This window comes from Zea mays, chromosome 7, assembly GCF_902167145.1.
Source record: "Zea mays cultivar B73 chromosome 7, Zm-B73-REFERENCE-NAM-5.0, whole genome shotgun sequence".
Taxonomy (NCBI): domain Eukaryota; kingdom Viridiplantae; phylum Streptophyta; class Magnoliopsida; order Poales; family Poaceae; genus Zea; species Zea mays.
In genome coordinates, this window is record NC_050102.1 from 5,310,970 (window position 1) to 5,334,137 (window position 23,168).

Below are 23,168 nucleotides of genomic sequence, written 5' to 3' on the forward strand. Positions count from 1 at the left end.
CATAAAAATAAATAATTATCTTGTCAAGTGATTACTAATTGTACAAATGTGTTTATTTTGATGTACACATAATGATTTCTTATATCTGACAATGTGTATAAGTGACAATGTTTTGCATTAATAACATATGAAGTATGTCCTAATTGTAATTTAAGTTGGGACGGGGATCTCCGACAGGGATTTATCCGCGGGGAAATTGTTTTCGTCACGGAAACAGGCATGGGAGAAAACCCAACGAGGAAATCCCCATTGCCATCCCTAGAAAATCCCCATTGCCATCCCTAGTGTCTGCGGAGGCATCCACTAGGCCATCTGCCATCACCGCGCTCTAGTCCATCTCCGGCGATCTCGACTCTATGGAACCGTAGGGAGCGTGCAATGGCGCAAGCGTTGTGGGGAACAGGCAACAACACTTGGGGAACCCTTGGGAGCGTGGTGAGTACCGGTAACAGAACCTCACGGTCAGGGCTGGTGCGAGACATGAGAGTGGAGGGAGAGGTGGGTGGGCGGTCGAAGGCAGAAGGAGGCTAGGCTAGGGTTGGAGTAGGCGTGGGGAGCGAGTGGAGAGAATGGAGTGGCGCAACTGGCGTACGAAGAGAGACCAGTTGTTGCGTCGTGGGGGAGAGAGGGAGGGCCACGTGTCAGCGACCGAAGAAGTGGTAGAAATTTTATCAGACTTAAAAATCTTAAAACTATCCAAATTTATATAATAAATCCATAACATCTATGATATCAAATAAATAATGTTAATTATATCTTTATAGTATACATATTTGATGTGTTGGATCTTTATATTTTTCTCTACAAAATTTATCAGACTTTAAGATATTTCTACTCGTATTTTGAATTCATATTTATCCTCTAGGCTCTAGCTAGCAAGATAGCAAGTTCGTCAGCAACGGGCAACTCTCCACCACGTGCAACACTGCACAAACGAAAGAAAATCCGACAACCTTACTTTGCTGAAAACTCTGCACATTCTTCATTCACATTATCCAGCATACTTTAGTCAGAAAGCACCTTAGACAAAAACAAAACATCCAAACAAACAGGAAGCAGTCACAGGCTCAGTTCCCGCCAGGCTCCCTGATGACTAGTTATCTGCAGCGCTACTTCTAAAACTTGGTTGCAGACCCCATCACGGGGACCTCCTTTGCCGCGCCTCGTCGCCTTCCACGATGCCGCTCTCCGGCTTCCACATCACGTCCTTCAGTCCATTTGAGATGTTGTGGTAGAACTGCGGCGAAACACACCCAATACCATGACAGAATCAGTTTGTTTCGTCCGTTCATTCGTAGCGTAGCGTGGCTCCAACAGAGCGTTAAACATCACAGTATGAATAATGAAACTACAAGTTCAATCACCACATATACCTTGTGGAATTCAAGGGTGTCGCCGTTGGACTTGCGCAGCTCAACCATGTACAGGGAAGGCGTGACCTCGAAAACCTTCAGGCATCAGGTAGTTTTTTTCTTTCGTTTCAGTCTAAAGCACAGAGGCGCCAAGAACAGCACAACAGACCATGCAGGAAGTCTAGGCACAACCAGGAAGCTGTACCTCTGTTGCAATGGCCAGCTGACCTTTCCTTCCAGGGTTCTCCCCTTGCAGCTTCAGCTGATGATTCAGACAGTGCTTGTCAGGGCAAAAATGCTAAGATGGAATGGAACTATGAAAACAAGGTGCTGCATCCCTAATTCTGTGATCCTTAACTTCCACTACCTTATAGTTGCGCTTCTGAACGTTGAAGCCCATGGGTCCCGCTGCTGCTTCGATCTTCGACAGTATCTCATTTGCAGGAAGCCTTGACGCAAACCTTGTTTCTCGCTTAACAGAACCCTAGTAACACAGAGGCATTGCAGGGCATTCAGTTAGGCAAAGGTTATCGTGGTTGGTTGCAGTCTAGTGGATTTCATTTCTTTATCATCCGAAGTTCAGGGCCATCGGTTAACTTAAGGTCATGAACATACCGTTTGCTTCTCGAAGAGCGTCCCGAGATTGAGGCCCTGAGACGTAGAGATTAACTCGAAAGCGTTCATCACTGATGGTCTTTCTTCTCTCCTCTCAACAACAAGCTGTGCTGGCTCCTGCATTGAAAGCAACTTTTTTTTTAACTTGCCCATGCAATGAGTTGTGAGATAATACAGAAATATGAACTGTATGGTGCAAAAAGCTTACCCCGGATTCATCGAAGATGGAGTTCACGTCATCCAGATTAACATCTGCTGTTTCAAATCTGGGAGGCTGATACCCCTTCTTGAACCACTCGTTGTTAATGAGCTCTGCAATAGTTATTCTCTGCACAGGCCACAAAACGATGGCACACAGTTAGTATACCTACAGAGATGCTGAACAGAATGGATTAAAAATGATGGTTATGTACGAACAGCAGAACTCACATTGTTAGCATTAGGATCAAGTATCTTCTTGATGAGCTTCTTTGCGCTTGTGGAGAACCAGGACGGGCAACTGAAATCCGCTTTGAAGATCTGCATGAAAAATCAGACCAAGTGTCAAGCAACCATTAAGGGAAAAAAGAAGGAAAGCCTTGCGCTTCTTGAGCTCTTGTCATGGTAGAGACTGTCAAACCTTCTTGTAGAGCGACATCAGGTTCGAATCTTCAAATGGGAGGTACCCCGCCATGAGGACAAAGAGAATCACTCCACATGACCACAGATCAGCCTTAGCTCCATCATAGCCCTTATTGTTTATAACCTGTAGACGCAAGAGCACTGGACAATGAGAACAAGATACTTCACTGAGTGGGAATAAGAACGTAATTAAAAGCGTAGCCGTGGTCAGCACCTCGGGAGCAACATAGTTGGGAGTTCCACAGGTTGTGTGCAGCAGACCATCCTCCTGCACGTTAACAAAAGGGTATTGAAAAACCATCAGCTGATTAGAAAATGTTCCATTTGTTAGGTTCAGGCACAGACTGTTTCACGGCATTAGTATTTTTTTTATGCGCATGTTTATCCAAAAAAGAGAGGGGGGGGGGGGGGGGGGGGGAGTTTACTTACTCGGACTTGTTGAGATAGTGCGCTCAGTCCAAAATCCGAAACCTTGAGCGTGCCGCTAGCATCAAGCAGGAGATTTTCAGGCTGAAAGAAAGAAAGGGGAAAACACACACACACACAGAGAGATCAAACACAGTTTCCTGCTGAACCTGCACGCTTGTCCATATAAAACTGATTGGTAAGCAGTACTACTCACCTTGAGATCGCGGTGGTAGACGCCTCGGCTATGGCAGTAATCGACAGCGTTGATCAGCTGCTGGAAGTACTTCCTTGCGTCATCCTCTTTCAGCCTTCCACGCGAGGCCTAGTCCACAGGGCGGGCGCAAATTCATTCATCACATGCTAGGAGAGGAGCTGAGTGCAGTGATTCGGACAAGGGTGATAGAGGACATGACGCTCACGATTTTGTCGAAGAGTTCGCCACCGGTGACGAGCTCCATGACGATGTATATCTTTGTCTTGCTGGCCATCACCTTCACGATCACGAGAGGGGAGCACATAAATGGGCAGACAGACACGCACAGGAGTGGACAGGGACGCGAGAGAGGGGGACAAAAGGTAGAAGTCGTCGAGCAACAGACAATCAGTGGTACTTAGAAAGCGTAGTTCTCTCTTTTTGAAAAGATCGGCCAAAGGCATAGTTTGGTGTGGTCCAACGTTTATCATCAATCAGTTCGTTGCCGATTCAGAGAACTATATTTATCTCTTAATGGGAGGAAGAACAGATCATTCAGATTAGGGTCATTTTGTGTATAGTTTCAGGTTGCACAAGCCTGAAAAAAAACCCTTTTTTTTACTCTGCTCTCGTATATAGTTTCCATCTGTCCATCAGCTCGTACACAGGATTAATGCAGGGAAAAACGCATACCTCATACATCCGGATGACGTTGGGGTGCCTGATGAGCTTCATGGTCGAGATCTCTCGCTTGATCTGCAGAAAAAAACAACAACAGCGCGAGCGCGTCAAGAAAATCATCAACTGGCCTGGCCCGGACTGGGACGACAAGGCTGACCGTCCCAACCAAACAGCGACGCACACGTTCCAACGGAAGGCGGGCGAGACGACGACGAAACGAGACGCCCGTGGTCGCCCGTCTGCTACCGTCAAAGCTCGCCGCCGACCGTATTAACTCTTACCGGTGGTCCAGCGATGTGGCGCGTTCCCACTTAATTTTCAGACAACCGATTTGATTTTTCCGCACGGTGGCGGCTCTAGAAAAAAAGTTTTTTTTCCTTTTCTGAAAGAAGACAAATTCGGACGCAACGCGACTTGCTTAACAGCGAAGAGAAGTGCGCCCGTGTGTATGATGTGGAGTGACGGAAAGGAGCGTGGATTTAAGTTTCGCCGGACTTGCAGAGGTGTTTTCCGTCCGAAGATCCATAAAAATCAACAGGGGTGATGAAAAGCACGTGATGAACAGGAAAAAAGACGCGAGAGCGCACGTCGCCTGTTACAACTCATTGAACGAGTGATGGTCCATGAATGGAGGAGCAAACGCATGAGAGAGAGAGAGAGAGAGAGAGAGAGAGAGAGAGAGAGAGAGTTTGATTTTGTCCTGGCTCTAAATTCTAGTCTCTGATAAGAAAACAATAGAGAGTTTCTTCGTCCTGGCTCTAATTTTCTTGAGAGGAGAAAAGAAGGAACTGAATGGAACAGGAAACACGTAACGGAGCAGGAACAGAGGACGGGGGAGACCGAGACAGGGGATGGATGGGATGGGATGGGACGGCATGGCATGTCATGCTTTTTACCTGGGCGATCATCTTGTGCTTGAGGACCTTCTCCTTGTCGAGGATCTTGATGGCGACATTCTCTCCGGTCTCGACGTTCCTGGCGAACTTGACCTTGGCGAAGGTGCCTTCGCCGAGGGTCCGGCCGAGCTCGTACCGCCCCACGCGGGTCCGGCCCACGGATGCGCTCATCTTCCGGTCTGTCTGTCTGTCTTTCTCCCCGGGCTCCGGCCTGTGGAATCGGCGAAAAAGGCGGCGCCTTTGCGGGTCGGAAGAAGGCCTGCGCGGATTTTGTCTGCCGGTGCGCGTGGCGGCGGAGGGCCTAAGACCTCTTCTTGTCGCAGGGTCTCCACTGGACGAATATCTCCCGGTGCTCCTCGCCTTGCTGCCGCTGCCGCATCAGGCCTCGCTCTGCTCGCTCACTGGTGTGTCAGTGCGGCCGCTGCGCGCTGCGGCATGGGACGGGGTCGGCCGGAGAGGCAGGGGCGAGAGGGTAATGGTGGCGATGGTGGTGGTGGGTCGGGCTGGTAGCGGAGACGAGGAGGAGACGGGGGCTGGGTATCTATAGGCGAGGAGGAGGAGGAGGAGTCGGGTTGGCCGGTTGGGACTGGAGGATCGGGGAGAGGAAAGTGCGGTCGCGTCGCGTGACGAACGATGGTGGCGGGGCGGACCAGTCGACGAGACGGCAGGCGCGGCGTGTCTTGACGTGTGGCGCCTTCCGCGAGCCTTCTCCTCTGCTCGCCCCCTCATTTACCGCGACCTGGTGGCTAATGCTAATGGTATACTAGTAGGACTGCATTTTACTTATTTTATATTTATACAGAAAAGAGTCATGTGTGTAATTAGTTGCTGTTTAGGGTATGTACAAGTACAACTCATACAAATGACCAATATCATAAAGTATCTAAGCAGGTCTGGATCTGAGAAATTTGAGGCTCAGTGCCAAATCTAAAACACTGTAATCTATATTTTTTTTATTAAAAACAGTACAAACAATCTACAAGTTACAGTAATTTATATTATAATAGAATATCTAAAGAAACATATCTATTTTATCTGAATAACATCGTTCTTTTGGTGGATTTTAAAGAAAATTTTATACAATATGCTTATATTCGATCTTCTCTAACGCTTTACTCTCGAGTATTATTGTATCTAAATAATACGTTTTTTTGTGTCATAGTAGAACACAAATATGAATTTAGTAGTTTTAATTTATAGAACTTTGTTCACACGGACAAACCTGTTAAGATCCCATAGAGATTCATTTATTGGTGCAGCACTCAGTAGTTCCACTTCAGCGCAACAGCATGGTATGGAGAAAATATATGCTAAATATTAATGTGTTGTAAAAAATCATAAAACTAGAATATATCTGCTAAGTTTTGGGGCCCTCAATTTTTGGAGGCCCTGTGCGAGCGCACGGCTTGCACATGCCTAGGTCCGGCCCTGTATCTCTAAGGGGGTACGTGCAAAAAAAAACATAAGGGACATGTTTTGGTGAAGGGACGTCTCTACACGATTCTCTAAGTCTAAGATACGGTTATACTCATTCAACCTACATAAATGAGCCGTGTCTTAAGGGGTTCTAGTGAATAAGATACAAAACTAGGTGTCTTAACATAATCAATGAACTATGTTAGTCTAACAATTAGCTGGGCCTTTTGAATCCTAGTTAAATTTAGCTCTAACAATTATCTCTATAGCTTCTAAACATGTCCTAGATAGCTCTATTCACCGTTCACAATATTACAATTATGAAAAAACTAGTAATAAACTGATTCAAAAAGGAAAATAAATATTATTATTGTAGTGATTCGATAGCTTCTCACTAGTTCTCTCCATCCCCATTGGTTTCACTTGACCTCGGTTGATCCCCCTCGGGTTAAAAACAAAGCAGGGCAGTTTATTTTTTCTAGCTAGGGTGAGGAAGTGGTTAAACATTAGTGAGAATAGACAGAGAGAGATGATGTGTCTCCCACGTTCCTTTGAAAACGAGACGCTGGTGTGACATGCATCATGCATCAATGCATGAGGTGAGGTGCTGGAACTAGCTAGGGTAGGCTCTTCTACGTATTACCCCGTTTGCTTTGCTCATTATGCTGGTAGTACTAGTGGTGCTAGCATGCATGCCGCGCACTCCGTTTTACATGCAAGCGGCTTCGTTTCAGGCGTGACGGACGTACTGACGTCTATTCGGGTTTTTGCGCCTTGTCTCGGTGCGTATTTATGCTTTGCTTACTGGCTGTTAGCTCATGAAATTGGTCATGCATGAGCATGACATATGACAAAAAAAAAAAAAAAACAAACAAACTTGCATGTACAAGGCTCGTCATCCGCGTGTTTAGTTTTTGTTCCTTTCGACACTGCACCGTACCGAATGGCTGCCAACAAAATAGCAACGCAGCATCCTTCGTCGTTTAGATTACCGTGAACTTACCCTAGCTAGGTACTGTGTTGCTCATGTAATCGAAACTTGGTTTTGAATTAGTTTTGGTTTTGCTGGACTAGTTGGCTGAGAACCTGGGATTTCTTCACCATTTCTTTTAACAGTATATTAATAAGAGTTTTTTCTCGCATCTCTCTAGCTAAATCGATAAGTGTATGTTCGTTTGATCCAGAATTCACCCCGGAATTGTTCCAGTTGATCGAACCCTATATAAATTAGACAAATAAATAATCTGGCTAGGAATAGTTACGGGTGACCATTCCCTAGGAACTGAACAGGCTCTAAAGGTATAGGTAGGTATACCGTAAAATCAAAAAGCTACATGCATTCCGGAACCACGACTACACATTCCAAGTACATAGAATTCAGGTGCCCTAACAATATATAGCAACAATGCGTAAGTTCATTACTATGGATCCACTTCACAAGAAAATTAGAAGAATTCACACATCATACTTGGATAAAACTTCCTTGAGTTCGTCCTCTGTGCTTGTATGTCCCAAATTTGCAATAAAGATAGTAAAGTAAGCTGGTATATCACTTGAAGACTTGTCTCATCAATCCTACACCAAACGTGCCATATTATCAAGCTTTATACATGTCGAGCAAGCTTTAAATAAGAAATATCGGCTGACTAATCTTTTTGAATTTCAATATATTTTATCATAACTTGTTCGCTCCGTAGTAACGCATGGGCGTTCATCTAATTTATCTATAAGTAAGGACACCACACACCACTCAATTAGTTGTAGGGTAATGCTTGGACTTGTATGGACCAAGATAGAATAGTTTTTCCGGAGGGGGATATATTTTTAAGTGTCCTGAGATGTAAGAGGCTAAGAGCTTATGTTGTTAAGTGCCCTAGGTCATAAGGGCATGTACAACCTTATTTAATATAGAGTTTCTTGAAAGATCTCTAAGTGGGTTAATTGAAAAAAATATATAAGAAAAGAGCTTTTCATGAAGAGTTTGCCTCTACATGACTCTCCATATTTTTTTTTTTCTCTTTATCGTATTTATGATCTAAAGGCTCAGGTTATATTATGCAGTCTCTTAAGGCCATTGGGTTTCATCACAGTTTCATTCTCATTAAATGAGATGACACATCACCATATTCAATGACATGCCACGTTATAATTTATGATGAGAGAGATGGAGAGAGTTTCATGAGAGTAGAGAGGGTTTTATCCAGATGAAACCCAGGGTACACGGTTTCATAGACAAAAACTGATGTGTCACTTATGAAAACCGTGCAACCAAACTTCCATCGGGAATAGCCTAACTGTCTATTATACTTTGAAACTCTTTATACTTCGAAAACTGTTCTATGATTTCTAGGTTGTATATGCCCTAACCGCCTCAATAGCTTGGACCGTGTCAGAGACTCCATGGGGTTATACGGCTAATAAGAGTATCTCCAAGAGACTCTTTATTTCTGACTCTTTATTTGACTTTTTATTTGTCTCTCCATATATATTAAACTTTATATATAACATCTCATTCCAACAAACTCTCCAACATGCAAGTCAGCTTGGCTAGGGAGAGTTGCTAGCTAAATTTAGCTAGTGAGGGAGTTAATTTAGAGAGCCAGATAGCTTAGCAAGTTAAATGACTAATCTGTTTGAGAGCTATTATGCTCTTAAGTAGCTAAAATTTAGCTTGACAAGCTATTTAGCTAGTTTATTGGAGATGCTCTAAGTCTCTCAGGACACGTGCCCCTCTTCTTCTAGGCTTACACCGCCATGTGCCATAAGACGTAGGGCCCCATAGAGGTTTACACAATCAAGTGCTCTGGGACACGAGGGATCGTGGGGGGCTTATACTGCCACCAGTAGGTAGCTAATTATCCAATAGTGGGATTAGTACTTGCATATGCAGTGTACTAAACACTGGTGAATTATTAGGGTAGACAAATCTAGTAGCTAGTAGCTGTTAATTTGATTTGGAATAATATTGCTGGAAGTTGAGCGGCATGAACACGAAAATTGGCATCTGATGGCGACTTTTGAACACGAGAGAGTGCATACGTATACGCATTAATAAGAGCCAGCCAATACCGAATCTATTCGTTCGACGATCGTTCGTGTTGTGGGGGTGTGCATAGTGTGTTGTGCTCTTCTCGATCTCTCCGTAATAGTCATAGCTTTCTTAGGCTAACTCCAGTGGATATTGGCAGCGAGTACACATCCACCGTGACGCGGGAGCCGTTTGTGCAATGAAAAATGCAGTGCCTAACAGCTTATGGATGTAAGTGACCTGAAGTTCGGTTTAAGTCTGGCCACGGCCAGGCACGACACAAAAATAATTAAGATCTCAAGGTACGACCTAGTACAAAGAAAAAAAATGGACTAGTAGACCGAAATAATCCGAGAATGATCATGCTGTGTTGTATCTTAAACTTGGGCACGATAGACGACACAACACAACATGACTAGATGAGTCACGCTTGAGTCGGCATGGTACGAAGTGAGACACCGATTAAAAAATAATAATTTTTATCTTTTCACAAAAATTATAGAAAACATCGATGATGCTTATATTTATCTTAAGTAGATCATATGTTTTTTTATTAAATCTCTATATATAGCAATTTTGACCTTTTGAGTCACGTTGCTAGTCATAGCAATATATTTTTAAATGATTTCTCTTTCTCATATGATTATTTTTAATCTATAACAAAGATATGAAATAATTTGAAGATGTAATTTTTTTAGATATATATAAGTTTTTTTTGTCGTGCTTAGCCTGGCATGGCACGAGCATCACCCCACCGTGCTTTTGGGTCCTGCCATGTCTAGGTTTTGGTATTTGGACCCAGCCCGAAATTATTTTGTGCTATATACTTGCTTGAAGCACAATGAGCCTGTCCCGTGCCGACCCGACTTGCCTCAACTTTTAGCTCTAGATGCGAGTGCGCGTCCTCTCCCATATAGGAGAGAGAACACACGAAAATGTGCGACCGCGCGACTGACCACACGTTTTGCACGATGACATACGTGATCTGCTGTTATGGTTATGCAAAACCCGCATCCGCGGCGAGATGTGCACTCCAATAGTTACATAAACTTTAGCTCTCTAAACCATAGATTTTAGCTGTTGCTAAATAACTTTGGGAGTAAAAAAATTTATGAGTTATCCCATAACTCTATAAATATACGTTGAACTTTTGTTTTGAATCTATGCACATAAAAAAAGTCATGAATGTCAACAACCACCTTCATGATCTGCATAATGCAACCATTTTATAATGCAACCATTTTTTTTAAAAAATTTAGGGAGTTGGTAAATGGCTGCCAAATGTAGAGAGAAGCTGAGGTTAGATGATAAGTAGCTAAATTTAGAAAGTTTATTTAATTTAGAGAGTTGTTAGAGGGAGGTTTTTAGGTTAATATCTAAATTATTGCCTTTAGGAGTGGGCCGGGTTGCTCTAAGCTATTGCTCGCCCTTTTCTAGTTTAATTTAAAAAACAATCGAGTAATAATATTTTTGGTTCAGACAAACTCCGTTCTGGATATGTTGTAATGTTCACAGATCACAGATGGTACGGCCGGCACGTGTCAGTGTTGGTTTCGTAGTAGATTGCTGCTGGGAGCTGAACCTGTCGGCTATTAGTTATTTCAGTTGCTACTTATCGTCCACAGATCAACGAGACCACCGTGCGGCCGGACAGGTGGCTGCTAGTCTATCAACTAATGATCAATCAATCTGGTGATATGACCAGAACTGATTCCGTCCTTGCGATTAGTATAATCCAGTCCATTCAAAAGGTACTATACCTTGTTTTATCCACTCGATCCACCGTGTCTGTATTCGTCATCCTTAGCCGGCAACAAGATAAATGAAGAACAAAATATTCATCGGTAGTGTCGTAGCCATCCTTGATCCATCGATCTGCGTGTACTTCAGGGTTAAGTACCCACACGACGATAATTGTTGTCACGGCTGTTATCGATCGGCCAGCAGTGCACAACACGGTTTTGTACGGTTTTACACCATAGTCTGGTAGCTTAGGGCTGATGAGGGGATAAGAGGATCCATGAGTTGAATAGCAAGAGTATTTATTTCCATGGATGCATTCCAATTCTATGATCACTAAACCAGCTCTTATACTGTTTATAGTGTTGTTTATAGTGTGGAGTTTAAAATATGAAGTGCTAACAATTTTAAAATCTCTAACAGCACAATGCTCCACATTATAGGTTTTGTTCCACGAGGACCAACCCTATTAGAATTTATTCGGTTATTCCCATTACATATGAATTAGATGAAATTAGAAAAAACTAAGAAAAAGTTTAACTTGCTTAGGATTTGAATCCACATAATCTTATTCAATCCGTATAGACTGAGAGCAAACCCAAGTGGTCAAGGACCGCTGCCGCCTACAAGTAGACTGTAGACATGATCCAACGAGCCCTAGCTACACCATGATGCACAGCCTGAGTACCTGACCAAGTCCGTCACTGCAATGCATTATGCTTGCAAATTAAAACACTGATATATCTAATTAATTGGCGACATCGGATACACAAATGATGAAAACCAGACTGCATCATTATCCAGTTTTAGTTGAGATGACTGGCTAACTACCGGCAGGGATCGATAGGCCGGGGCACGTATACGCTACTGGCTCGATCGTGTATATACTTTGAATCAATAATTGTGCAGTTAATTATTTTAAATCTCTGAGCGTATGTATGACTTTTGAAAGTCCCTGTCGTCAGCTGGATCGATCATTTCCACCAAAACCATAGCTTGCTTAATGTGCTCGACTATTATATATAGGCGACATGTACTACACTTGCCCGTACACGTACAACTACTTTTGCAGGACAAAATGAAGTAGCTCCTCCATGTTAGACCCTGTTTGTTTCTCTTTATTTAGGATTATATAATCTACCTTATGGATTATATAAACATTTATTGACTTACTTATGGATTATTATAATATAGGTATCTAGATTACATAATTCGTCCGATAATTTGTGTTGTTTGTTTATCTCTTAACTTATTCAAGTTGGATTATATAATTTAGAGGGTAAATAAATAGGGTCTTAGTCTATCTAATATAGTACAGGAAGAAATCTATTTTTGACCTTCAAGCTATCGCTTGAGTCTCATTTCAACTTATCAAACTCCAAAACCAGAAATCATTAGTATAACAAATGTAGACCGAGACCCATTATTTTTTTGGTGTTTGATAACCAATACAACTATTTAAATTAACATAATTTGCTAGTGTTTTTAAATATAATTATGAGGATACACAAGTTGTAAGTGTTTGGTGCCGACAACACACTATAGGATATACCAATGAGTGCTTTTGATGGTCGACAACGTCGATGGCAGCTCAGATGGTTCGCACGGAGCACGACAAGACACGAAGATTTATTACAGGGACGCTAAGAAGCGTAATACTCTACGTCCTGTGTGTGTTGCTGGAGTAGAATTACTCTTGGGGTTGAGGTTACACACCAGATGACCACATAGTTCTAGCTATCCCAAATAGAGTATCCAATCGTTTTGTAAGGGTCTCTACCCTGCCTTATATACTTGACAGGATTAGGGTTACACAATTGAGCTCGATACTTTCTTCAAGCCTACATCTATGGAATTGTCTCAACATAATAGGTGGTGTGTGATCTTCCGTGGGGTTTATCTTATCTCCAACATGCATGGGGGTTGGTTGCGATGTTTTAGGTCTGCGCGTTTTGGATTCCTCTGTCTCCCTCTTGCCACATCCGACTGATCAGCCTGCATGGGTTATTCTGTCTCGCCCATGGAGCACTACCAGAACAGGCTGCTTTACCGAGTGCCCATCGAAAACACTTGGCAAACTCTTTGCCAAGTGCTGGGTTTGGCTGAGAGTTAGGCTCTTGGCAAAGGCGTCTTTGCAGAGAGCCGTTTTATGCCAAGTGTTCAGTCCTCGGCAAAGACTCTATTCGTCGAGTGCTTCTTTTTGCCGAGTGTGGCACTCAACAAAGCATGTTTTGCCGAGTGATCGATAAATTGCACTCGACAAATCTATAGACACTCGACAATGAGCCAGATTCCAAGCAGTGGAGGTTCTTTAACGGCCCATAGACTGAATCCTGATCACATAGACCTAGGGAATATCTATCCCAAACATAAGTGGACTTGGAATCCCCCAAATGGGGGATCTAGATGATAAACAACTCAAGCAAGACATACAAAACATGTAAAAGACATACAAGTCCATGCAATCGTGTAAGACAAGATGGAAGAAGCCTAAATGAAGACGTGTGAAGAAATAAAGAAACACTTGCTGCTCGATGGCACTGGATGTGTATAGTAGGTGCACCAAATATATCCGACGCCTATGCAGAAAAGCTGTGGAGCCTCGAACGACTATATTTGGTATAGGGGCCATATGGAGCCATAATTGGTATGTCGCATGATGGAGGGTGTTGTGATACTTGCACGGATTCAGAGAGATGAGAGCTTTTGATGCATAGAAGAATAGCCACTCTAATTGGTGGGTTTCTTAACTATGTGAAGATCTCAATTACATGGATGTTCCTTTGAGGCATATTAGCCTAAGGCATTATGCGAACATAAGGTTGACTTGTCCCTTGTGGTTCGGGTTGATGATGAGTGATTGCCAACGGGTAGCACTCTGGGGTCGTAAGTGGAATGACCAGAGTGTGAGATTATGTATGTACAACCATGTTGATCGACTTGCAGTGTGCATGTGTGGAGCATAGGGACAGTGGTTGACAGCAGAGGTGAAGGTCATGCGGGTTCGTGCGGATAGACCGGGAGTGCAGAATGACGAGCACTGGGACTTGACCGAGGGACCGGAGTCGCCGGGTGAGCAACTATGGTGGCTGACACCTAGGACACGCACTCACACGAGGACGTGGCGGAGCGGGCCGTATTGCCAGCACTATTGAGATCTGGCGGGACATGTGTTTAGGACATGGGGACGTGCACATGGTGCGATACTCACGGTAGTTTGGTGGTTGAGCCTCAAAACCACCCTGCGCTACAGATGTCGAGTTTTACTGAGTTTGAGCCTCAAAACTCAGACGTGGTGGTTCCGGAGGGAACCAGTGGTGGCACGTGGCGGCACAGCGAAGGGTGCATCAAGGCCAAGCAACTTCGTGTGGAGCGCATGGCCATCAGATCGAAAACTAGGAGTTGGTCTATTTTTCCCTTGGTGGAGTGGATATACTCTATGTAAATAGGGATAATTCAGGAAATAGAAATAACCCTCTATAAATAGAGGAGAGGGCTGGTTAGTTCAACATCGCTTGGCTGCCATTTGTTTAGTCTCTCTTGTTTAGAACTCCTAATTTTTCTCTCTAGGTAGTTACCTCTTGTGCCAGGAGATCCACAACGATTTTGTTTGTCAACTGTGCCTGTGAGTTGTATTGTTTTATTTGAGGAAGGGTTGCCGGAGTGGCCCATAGCTTTCAGTTGGCTTCAATTTTAGTTTGTGCCCTTGCTAAAATTTTGGAGTCTTTTGCTCTTGAGTTCTTTCTTTCTCTTCTCTTTGTGATCTTATGAAGAACCATCGAGTTCTTGTGTCTCGGATGTTGTTGGGATTTGTTGGTGGGTGATATACACTCCTACGATCACTACTTATGCACTGTTGGTGCAGTTTGTGGTTGTGATCTTAACTGATCTCATTTTGAGTTCGTTTTAGAAAACCCCAACAAAACCCTAATTCTGTTAGTATTTTCATATCCGTGGTTGATTCACATGTCCGATTGAGCTCAAAATTTGTGGAGACCTTGGAACATATTTGTCTAGATGTGTGTAAAATTTCATCTCAATCGGAGTTTGTTTGCTTTAGTTTTGCATCCGAGAACAGAATTTCGTGCGGCTCTAATCAGTACTTGTTTGCGACACGGTTTTGGACCCATTCGAACTTTTCAATGTCCGATTTGCGATATGATTGTTTTGCTGGTCTTGTGTGTGTATTAGGAACATTTTGAAATCATGGGATAATGTCACACCTAGGCTTTAAGGAACAAAGCTGGGTGCATCTCGTACATGCGCCAAGAAGACAACATATATAATAACAGAGTGTATAGAGATAAATGTCACAATAACATCAGAGTATTTATTACATAGCGGAAGTCTTAATACAAAATAAAAGAAGAATATAAAACGAACTAAGGATCATCCTTGGCGCCAATGTCAACTGAGAAACACCACCTAGATCAGATCAAACTCCTCGCTTTGTGGCTCCTCCTGAACCACCTATTCTTCTCCTGTGAGGGGAGGTGTGAGACAGCAAGGGTGAGCTCACACATGATCATAGCTCAACAAGTTGTGGGGAAACCAGTGGGCATGAACTCACAAAGGTGGGAGTTCATGTGATGTGTAAGGCTAATCAACAACAGGGGTTAAAGCTGAGTTACTTTTAATTAGTTGGTCAAAATTTTATTAGCAGTTACTAGATGTAAGTAAATACCAAACCTTAAATAAAGTAATAGAGCGAAATTAATAATAAACCCTTGCAATGCAAATGACAAAATTGAATTTAAGTTACATAAATTAATCACGCGAGAGTCCTGAGCTGCTCATGACCGTGAGCTCGGCTAGTATACCAGTTTTACACTCTACAGAGGTTGTACCCTTTACCCACAAGTCATGTTACCCATCTGCCAAGGGACCGCGACTCCCATACACCTCTACCAAGGAAGCGAGGCAGGGCAACACTACGAGGCCTTTACAAAGTTCCACTAGCTTCCGAAAACCCGCTACAGTTTATGGGAAGAGCACTTGCAAGAATCCCTCGTCTGACCGCCATCGCAGCAAAATCAACCCGAGAACCTCCTTGCATGCAACTCACCTACTGCCCTTGCCCCTTTCGGGTAAGGTAGTCTTCCACTAGATTTCCTAATTAGTTAGCCAAGGGGTCCCATTCCTCCCTTGTGGTGGCACATGTTTCTCAAGTTAAGCTCCATGTTCCAATTAACATTAATGATCTTGACATGAACATAAATAGAATAACAAAATAATTAGAACATGGATATAATGAAAGATTATCCCAAAACCAAGTAAAGCAATAGCAAAACTACCCATGTGATTCAGGGATAACAAGGTAAAGAGATAAACAGTCTAGGGTGACCTATTGGGTCCCATCAAAATTATCCTATGCGTGAATAAATGACATTAAAGAACATTATTGGGTATAAAAGTGGTCAAGGGCACAATTTGCCTTCAATGAGCTCCTGCTCAGCAACTTCTACCTGCTGGTCACTAGGATCCTCAGTCACAGGTTCTTCTACTCGCCATAATACAAACAAGCATAGTATATAGAGAAAATTAACATCACACCAAACATGTGAACAAAATACATAATAATAATCTACACATTAAAATAAAATCCTAGGAACATGAATCATAATTTTTGGAGTTATAAATTTTAAGATATGAATTTCTAAAGGTTTTATGTGTTTAAAATATGATTAAGTGAGAAATTATTTTTCTTACTGTTTTCATGACAAAACAGAGACTCCAAGTGATAGACAATAATATTACAAAATTTTAGAAAGTGGAATAAATTAATTTGGAGTTCATATGAATTTTCTATGAGATAAACAAGTTTCTAGCAATTATGTATACATTAAAAATCTATTTCTATTTTATTTTCTCTGATTTTATACTATTCTGGACTGGGCATCAATTTCTGGTAAGCGCAGGGTGTCACACCCGGGTTTCGGGGCACCAAGACCCGGGCACGAACATAATCACCAGGTGTGCTGGGACCAAGTCTCACACATATGATGAATCATGGCACATGATCGAATGTCACATCTTTACTACATAACATGAGTTCTGTACAAAAATAAATAATTACATTATATGGCGACAACGGTCCAGCAACCCAAAGTTGACTGGGAGACGACGGCCTAGACGTCTCACGAACACATCGCAGCATCTTCCCTATGCCTCATCCTGTGGTACATGTTCTTGACCTGTGGGGGGGTGTGAGACAGCAAGAGTGAGCTCACATACGTTCATAGCTCAACAAGTTGTGGGGAATAATGTGCATGAACTCGCTAAAGATGGGAGCTCATGTGAAGTGTAAGGCTTACCAAAGAGGATGGTTAGAGCTGAGCATTGCTTTTAAAGTTGGTCAAAATTTTATTAGCAGTTACTAAGTATAAGTAAATATCAACCCAATTAAATAGTAGAAGAAAAGTAACAACCTCACCTGCGATACAATGCATATGACAAATTGAATCTAGTTCCATAATTTAATCATGTGAGTGTCCGAGCTGCTCATGACCGTGAGCACGGCTAGTATACTAGTTTTACACTCTGCAGAGGTTGCACATCTTTACCCACAAGTCATGTTACCCATCTGCCAAGAGACGGCCAATCCCATACACCTCTACCGAGGAGGCGAGGCAGGGTAACACTACAAGGCCTTTACAAAGTTCCACTAGTTTTAGAAAACCCGCTACAGTTATAGAAAGCTCCAATGCAGGAATCCCTCGTCTGACCGCCATCGCAGCAAAATCAACCCGAGGACCTCCCTACACTGACCACTCCCCTACTGCCCTTGCCCCTTTCGTGTAAGGTAGTCCTCCACTAGCTTTCCTAATTAGTCAGCTAAGGGCGTCCCATTAAACCCTTGTGGTAGCACTGTTTTCTCGGATGGTTCTCCATGTTCCAATTAACATAATGATCTTATCATGAACAGTAAATAACAACTGATAATAAAAGTATAATCATTAATAATGTGTATCTTTATACCCAAAACCACATAAAGCAATAGCAGGTACTACCCAAAGATTCAGTGGTGAACAAGGTATAAAGATAGTAAAACTAGGGTAACCTTTTGGGTCCCATTAAAATTAACCTATGCAGATCATTATGATTAATCAGAACATGACTGGGTAAAAAGAAGTGATCAAGGGCACAACTTGCCTGGGACTTGAGATTCCAGGTACCAACTTGCTCTTCAGGCGACACATGTCCTCACTGCTAAACGTAGCAATACAGACAAACATGTATAGGCAAAATTAACATCACACCAAACATAAGAATAAATTGTGTAATAATAGTCTACGCGAAGCTACGAGATCGCGGGATCGAGAACTACTAAGATCGAAGTCACGATTAAGGAGTTATGATTTTATAAAAGATCTATGTGGTTAAAATATTAAACTATATTATAAATTGGTTAATATAAATAATTTGAGAGGTTATTCTATAAATAATTATCTCCACTTTAATCTAAGTTATGAATTGACCATAGATCATATTCTAGTAGATTCTAATGATAAGTAGATTAACAAGACTAACCAACATAAGTTAAATAGAAATCTAATTATAAAATATTGATACATGGTATAATAAATGTTGTTACTGCATAGTAATTATTTATACGAGACTAACGCAACTTGAACTGATCAAATCGGAGTTAAATCGGAGGAGTTATGATTTTCCTAAGGTTTTATGTATTTGATATGGGTTTAATTAGGAAATAAATTTTAAAATGGTTTTCATGTCAAAATAGTAACACTATGTGATGTACAATATTATTACAAGATTTTAGGGACTGGAATGAACTAAAAAAGGATTTAATATGAATTTTCTAGGTATTAAACAAGTTCTTGTAATTAATTTGGTATCAAAAATCATTTTCTAAATTGATTTTCCTGTTTTATTAACTGTTTGGATTGCGCGCCAAATAACAGAAAAACCAGGGGTTACAAAGCAAGAATCCCTGAGACTCATATTGTCGGCGTTTCGAGACAGGGGGGTCCCTAAGCCGACGAGTGAGTGTGCTGCGTGCCCCAGCCCAGATGGGTCGAGCGCGTGGGCGAGCGCGAAGGGGGGAGAGGCGAGGTGGCCGGAGCCGAGCGTGAGAGAGGTGGAAGTCCCGCGGCCTTCGTGTTCGTCCCGCGCCCAGGTCGGGTGCGCTTGCAGTAGGGGGGTTACAAGCGTCCACGCGGGTGAGGGAAGCGAGCGGCCCCAAGAGAGCGCCTGTCCCGTCCTCGGTCCCGCGCGGCCAACCTTCTCTGAGAAGGCCCTGGTCCTTCCTTTTATAGTCGTAAGGAGAGGATCCAGGTGTACAATGGGGGGTGTAGCAGAGTGCTACGTGTCTAGCGGAGGGAGAGCTAGCGCCCTAGGTACATGCCAATGTGGCAGCCGGAGAGATCTGGGCACCCTGCTGGCGTGATGTCGTGGCTGTCGGAGGTGCGGCGGAGCCTGGCGGAGGGACAGCTGTTGGAGCGGTCGAGTCCCTGCTGACGTCGTTCTGCTTCCGTAAGAGAGCTGGGGGCCGCCGTCGTCATAGGGTTTGTGGAGCGCCATCATTGCCCCTCCGGCGGAGCTGGCCGGATGGGACACCGGTCTTGTTCTCCGTGACCCGAGTCGACTCGGGGTAGGATGATGATGGCGCTTCCTGTTGACGTGGCGGTCTGTGCCCTAGGCAGGGCGACGTGGGGGTTCCTCCGAAGCCGAGGTTGAGTCTGCCTTCCGTTGCCGTGGCCGAGCCCGAGTCAGGGGGTCGGGCGAGGCGGAAGTCGTTCGGCCGAGGCCAGGGCGGAGTCCGAGCCCTGGGGTCGGGCGAAGCGGAGTTTCGTCGTCTTCCGGGTCTTAGCCCGAGTCCGAGCCCTGGGGTCGGGCAGAGCGGAGTTCGCCGTCTTCCGGGCCTTAGCCCGAGTCCGAGCCCTGGGGTCGGGCGGAGCGGAGTTCGCCGTCTTCCGGGTCTTAGCCCGAGTCCGAGCCCTGGGGTCGGGCGGAGCGGAGTTCGCCGTCTTCCGGGTCTTAGCCCGAGTCCGAGCCCTGGGGTCGGGCGGAGCGGAGTTCGCCGTCTTCCGGGTCTTAGCCCGAGTCCGAGCCCTGGGGTCGGGTGGAGCGGAGTTCGCCGTCTTCCGGGTCTTAGCCCGAGTCCGAGCCCTGGGGTCGGGTGGAGCGGTGGAGTGACGACGGTCACTTCGGCTCTGCCGGGGGCGCGTGTCAGGATAAAGGTGTCAGGCCACCTTTGCGTTAAATGCCCCTGCAACTTGGTCAGTCGGTGTGGTGATTTAGTCTAGGTTGCTTCTGAGCGAAGCCAAGGCCTCGGGCGAGCCGGTGATGTGTCCGCCATAAAAAGGGGGGCCTCGGGCGAGACGGAAGTCTCTCGAGGTCGGCTGCCCTTGGCCGAGGCTAGGCTCGGGTGAAGCGTGATCGGGTCACTCGTGTGGACTGATCCCTGACTTAATCGTACCCATCAGGCCTTTGCAGCTTTATGCTGATGGGGGTTACCAGCTGAGAATTAGGCGTCTTGAGGGTACCCCTAATTATGGTCCCCGACAGTAGCCCCCGAGCCTCGAAGGGAGTGTTAACACTCGCTTGGAGGCTTTTGTCGCACTTTTTTGCAAGGGGACCAGCCTTTCTCGGTTGCCTTTCGTTCCGGCGGGTGCGCGCGAGCGCACCCGCCGGGTGTAGCCCCCGAGGCCTCGGAGGAGTGGTTACACTCCTTCGAGGTCTTAATACCTTGCGTAACGCTTCGGCTGGCCTGGTCGTTCCCTCATGCGAACTGGCCGTAGCCCGGGTGCACGGTCGGGGCCCAAGCTCTCGGGCTGGTATGTTGACGCTGTCAACGATTTGGCCGGAGCCGGTTTTCGCGAGAGCAGCCCCCGAGCCCCCGCACAGGGCGAGAGGACGATCAGGGACAGACTCGACTTTTTACATACGCCCCTACGTCGCCTTTCCGCAAGGAGGAGGGGGGGAGTGCGCCATGTTACCCTCGATGGGCACCGAACATGGTGTCTCCGGTGAGCTGCAAGCGGGTAATCCGAGTGGACGTCCGTGCCCCGTTCGTTGGGGGTCGGCTAGGGGCCCAGAGGCACGCCCAAAAGTACCTGCGGGTGATTTGCCGGACCCGGTCCCCTGGCGACGGGGTCCGAGGGCTCGATGCCTCCCTCCGATGGGATTCCGTTACAAGATCGTTCCCGCTGGTCTCGGAAATGTCCTAGGGTACCTCGGGAGCGCAGCCCGAGCCTCGGTTATGTATCGAACGTACCCCTGGTCATCCCTCGCTCGGTGTCTGAGGCGACTGTGAACCCTTCGGGGGCCAGCCTTCGAACCCCTGATCAGTAATGGGCGCGGAGCCCGAGTAGCCTGAGGCGGCCATGGAACCCTTCGGGGGCTGGCCTTCGAACCCCTGACCAGTAGTGGGTGTCGGGCCCACGCGATCTGAGGCGGCTGTTGAACCCTTCGGAGGGCCAGCCTTCGAACCCCTGATCAGTAGTGGGGGGCTCGGAGCCCGGTTCCTTCGCGGAGAAGGATCCCTTTCGGGGTATCCCCCTTTCCCGGTCCCTGTTGCAAGAGATAGAGAAAGAGGAAAACGGAAAAGGATACGAAATCGAACGACGTGGCGTACCTTTTTTGACGCGGTTATTATGGCGAAGGTGAAGCGTCGCGCGCTCCTCCCGTCAGAGACGCCGCCTGTCCTGCCGCGGAGTAAATGCGACGGGGCGGGTGGTTGCGCGCGTGCGATCCGTTCGAGGAACGGGTCACGGGTGCACCGTTTCCATGCCGTGAGAGGAGGCTCTCTTGCCGTCCCGGGATGGGACGTGAGCCTGGCTGACGACGTGACCGCCGCGCCCGCCCGCCTGCCACCGCTATTACTGCCGGCCCACTTTCGGTCGCTTTGACCGACGCGCCAGGCTGGCGCAGTTGGGTCGCCTCGAGTCGCGGCATTGGCTCCGCAACCGAAGATGCGCGATGGCGGCACAAGTGGCGGTGCGGTTGTTTGCATGCAGCAACTGGCGCGCCGGTTGCTCGACGCGTGGGCCTGGGTTCCCAAGCTGACGCGTCAGAAGTTGGAGAAGCGCGTCCACCTGGCGCGGTTGCATGCCGCCTGCATGGCTGCCCGCCCCTTCTGCCCGTTGGTCTGGGCGAGAAAGGGGGGGGGGTCGCTTGTAACCGCTGGACGGTCGTGCGCACCACGCACGGCGGTTTGGCTTCTTCTGCCCTGAGCCGGCTTGCACGACATGTGGGACCCAGCCCCCGAGTCGCAGGGGAGGGCCTTGGAGCGTGTTGGAGAAGACTCAGCCTGTGACGCCTGGGGGCGCACGTAGGGAGAGTTGCCTTTAAAAGGAGGGAGACTCCTTTCAGAAGGCAGCCATGTCTTCTTCCTCCCTTAAGCGTCGTGTCTTCCCATCTTCTAAGCCCCCGGATGGGGGGTATCCACCGCCTTTCCGCCTCCTCGTTGGAGGAACGCAGCTCCATGGGAGTTGGTACCTCTCAGCCATCGTTCGGCTTCAAGGATTTTCATCACCGGTCGCACCCCTTCACCGGCGGTCATCCGAGATGGCGGCCTCCGGCTTGATGGTGGGGGAAAGCGAGCCGGGCTGCGGCCTCTGCCCCTCCCTCGGCCTCAAGGATTTTCGTCATCCAGGCCAAGATGGAAGATGAGGCAAGTCGGGGGGCTGCCCCCGCGTGGGTCGGCTGCCCTTTTCTTCCCCCGGCGCCCGGGGGTGAAGGGCGTCCTTGAGCCCCACGGAGACTTCCTCCAGCCATGCCGGGATAGGTAGGGCGCTAGTGGCCCTGGGTCTCCGTCTCCCTTCCTGAATGGCTGGTTCTCGTCCCCAGCGGGGGAGAGCCCTCCTGCCGCGGCACCTGCCCCGAAGCTGCCGCCTAAGCCGCTTCGCTGTCTAGGGCAGGGGCGGTTGTCGTCGCGATAGGAACGGGCGGCAACGGGCCGCTCATCGTTCTTCTGTTACTCCGCAGGCCTTCCCCTTCGGAGTGGGGCTGTTCGTTCCTGCGGAGGGGGGAACCGGAGTTCCGTTCGTAGTGGCACTTCGAATGCCAGTGTTTTTTGTTCATTGTGGCTGTCGGGGCCTGAACATGTATGTAATTTCGGCACGGAGCCGTGGTTTTTTCCTCATTTTCGAGCACTAAGTCTCGCCCGTTGATTATCTGAACCGCTTTACCAAGCATGAGTCGCCCCGTGTTAAGGTGACGGGTGAGGTATCCGTATCCCGGAGGCATAGGAA

General features: G+C 46.3%; 1 protein-coding gene across 1 annotated transcript; it reads right to left on the reverse strand.

Moving 5' to 3' along the window:
• Nucleotides 1-961: 961 nt before the first annotated feature.
• LOC100192864 (uncharacterized) lies at nucleotides 962-4,146 on the reverse strand. The gene is made up of 14 exons (NM_001138053.1): nucleotides 4,052-4,146; nucleotides 3,883-3,945; nucleotides 3,416-3,487; nucleotides 3,211-3,318; nucleotides 3,018-3,098; nucleotides 2,803-2,856; nucleotides 2,587-2,712; nucleotides 2,397-2,486; nucleotides 2,176-2,295; nucleotides 1,968-2,084; nucleotides 1,720-1,836; nucleotides 1,558-1,614; nucleotides 1,374-1,448; nucleotides 962-1,237 (listed from the first exon to the last, which is right to left on the reverse strand). Exons 2-14 carry the CDS (start codon nucleotides 3,922-3,924, stop codon nucleotides 1,139-1,141), a joined length of 1,158 nt encoding a protein of 385 aa, NP_001131525.1. The 5' UTR covers nucleotides 3,925-3,945; nucleotides 4,052-4,146; the 3' UTR covers nucleotides 962-1,138.
• Nucleotides 4,147-23,168: the final 19,022 nt, after the last annotated feature.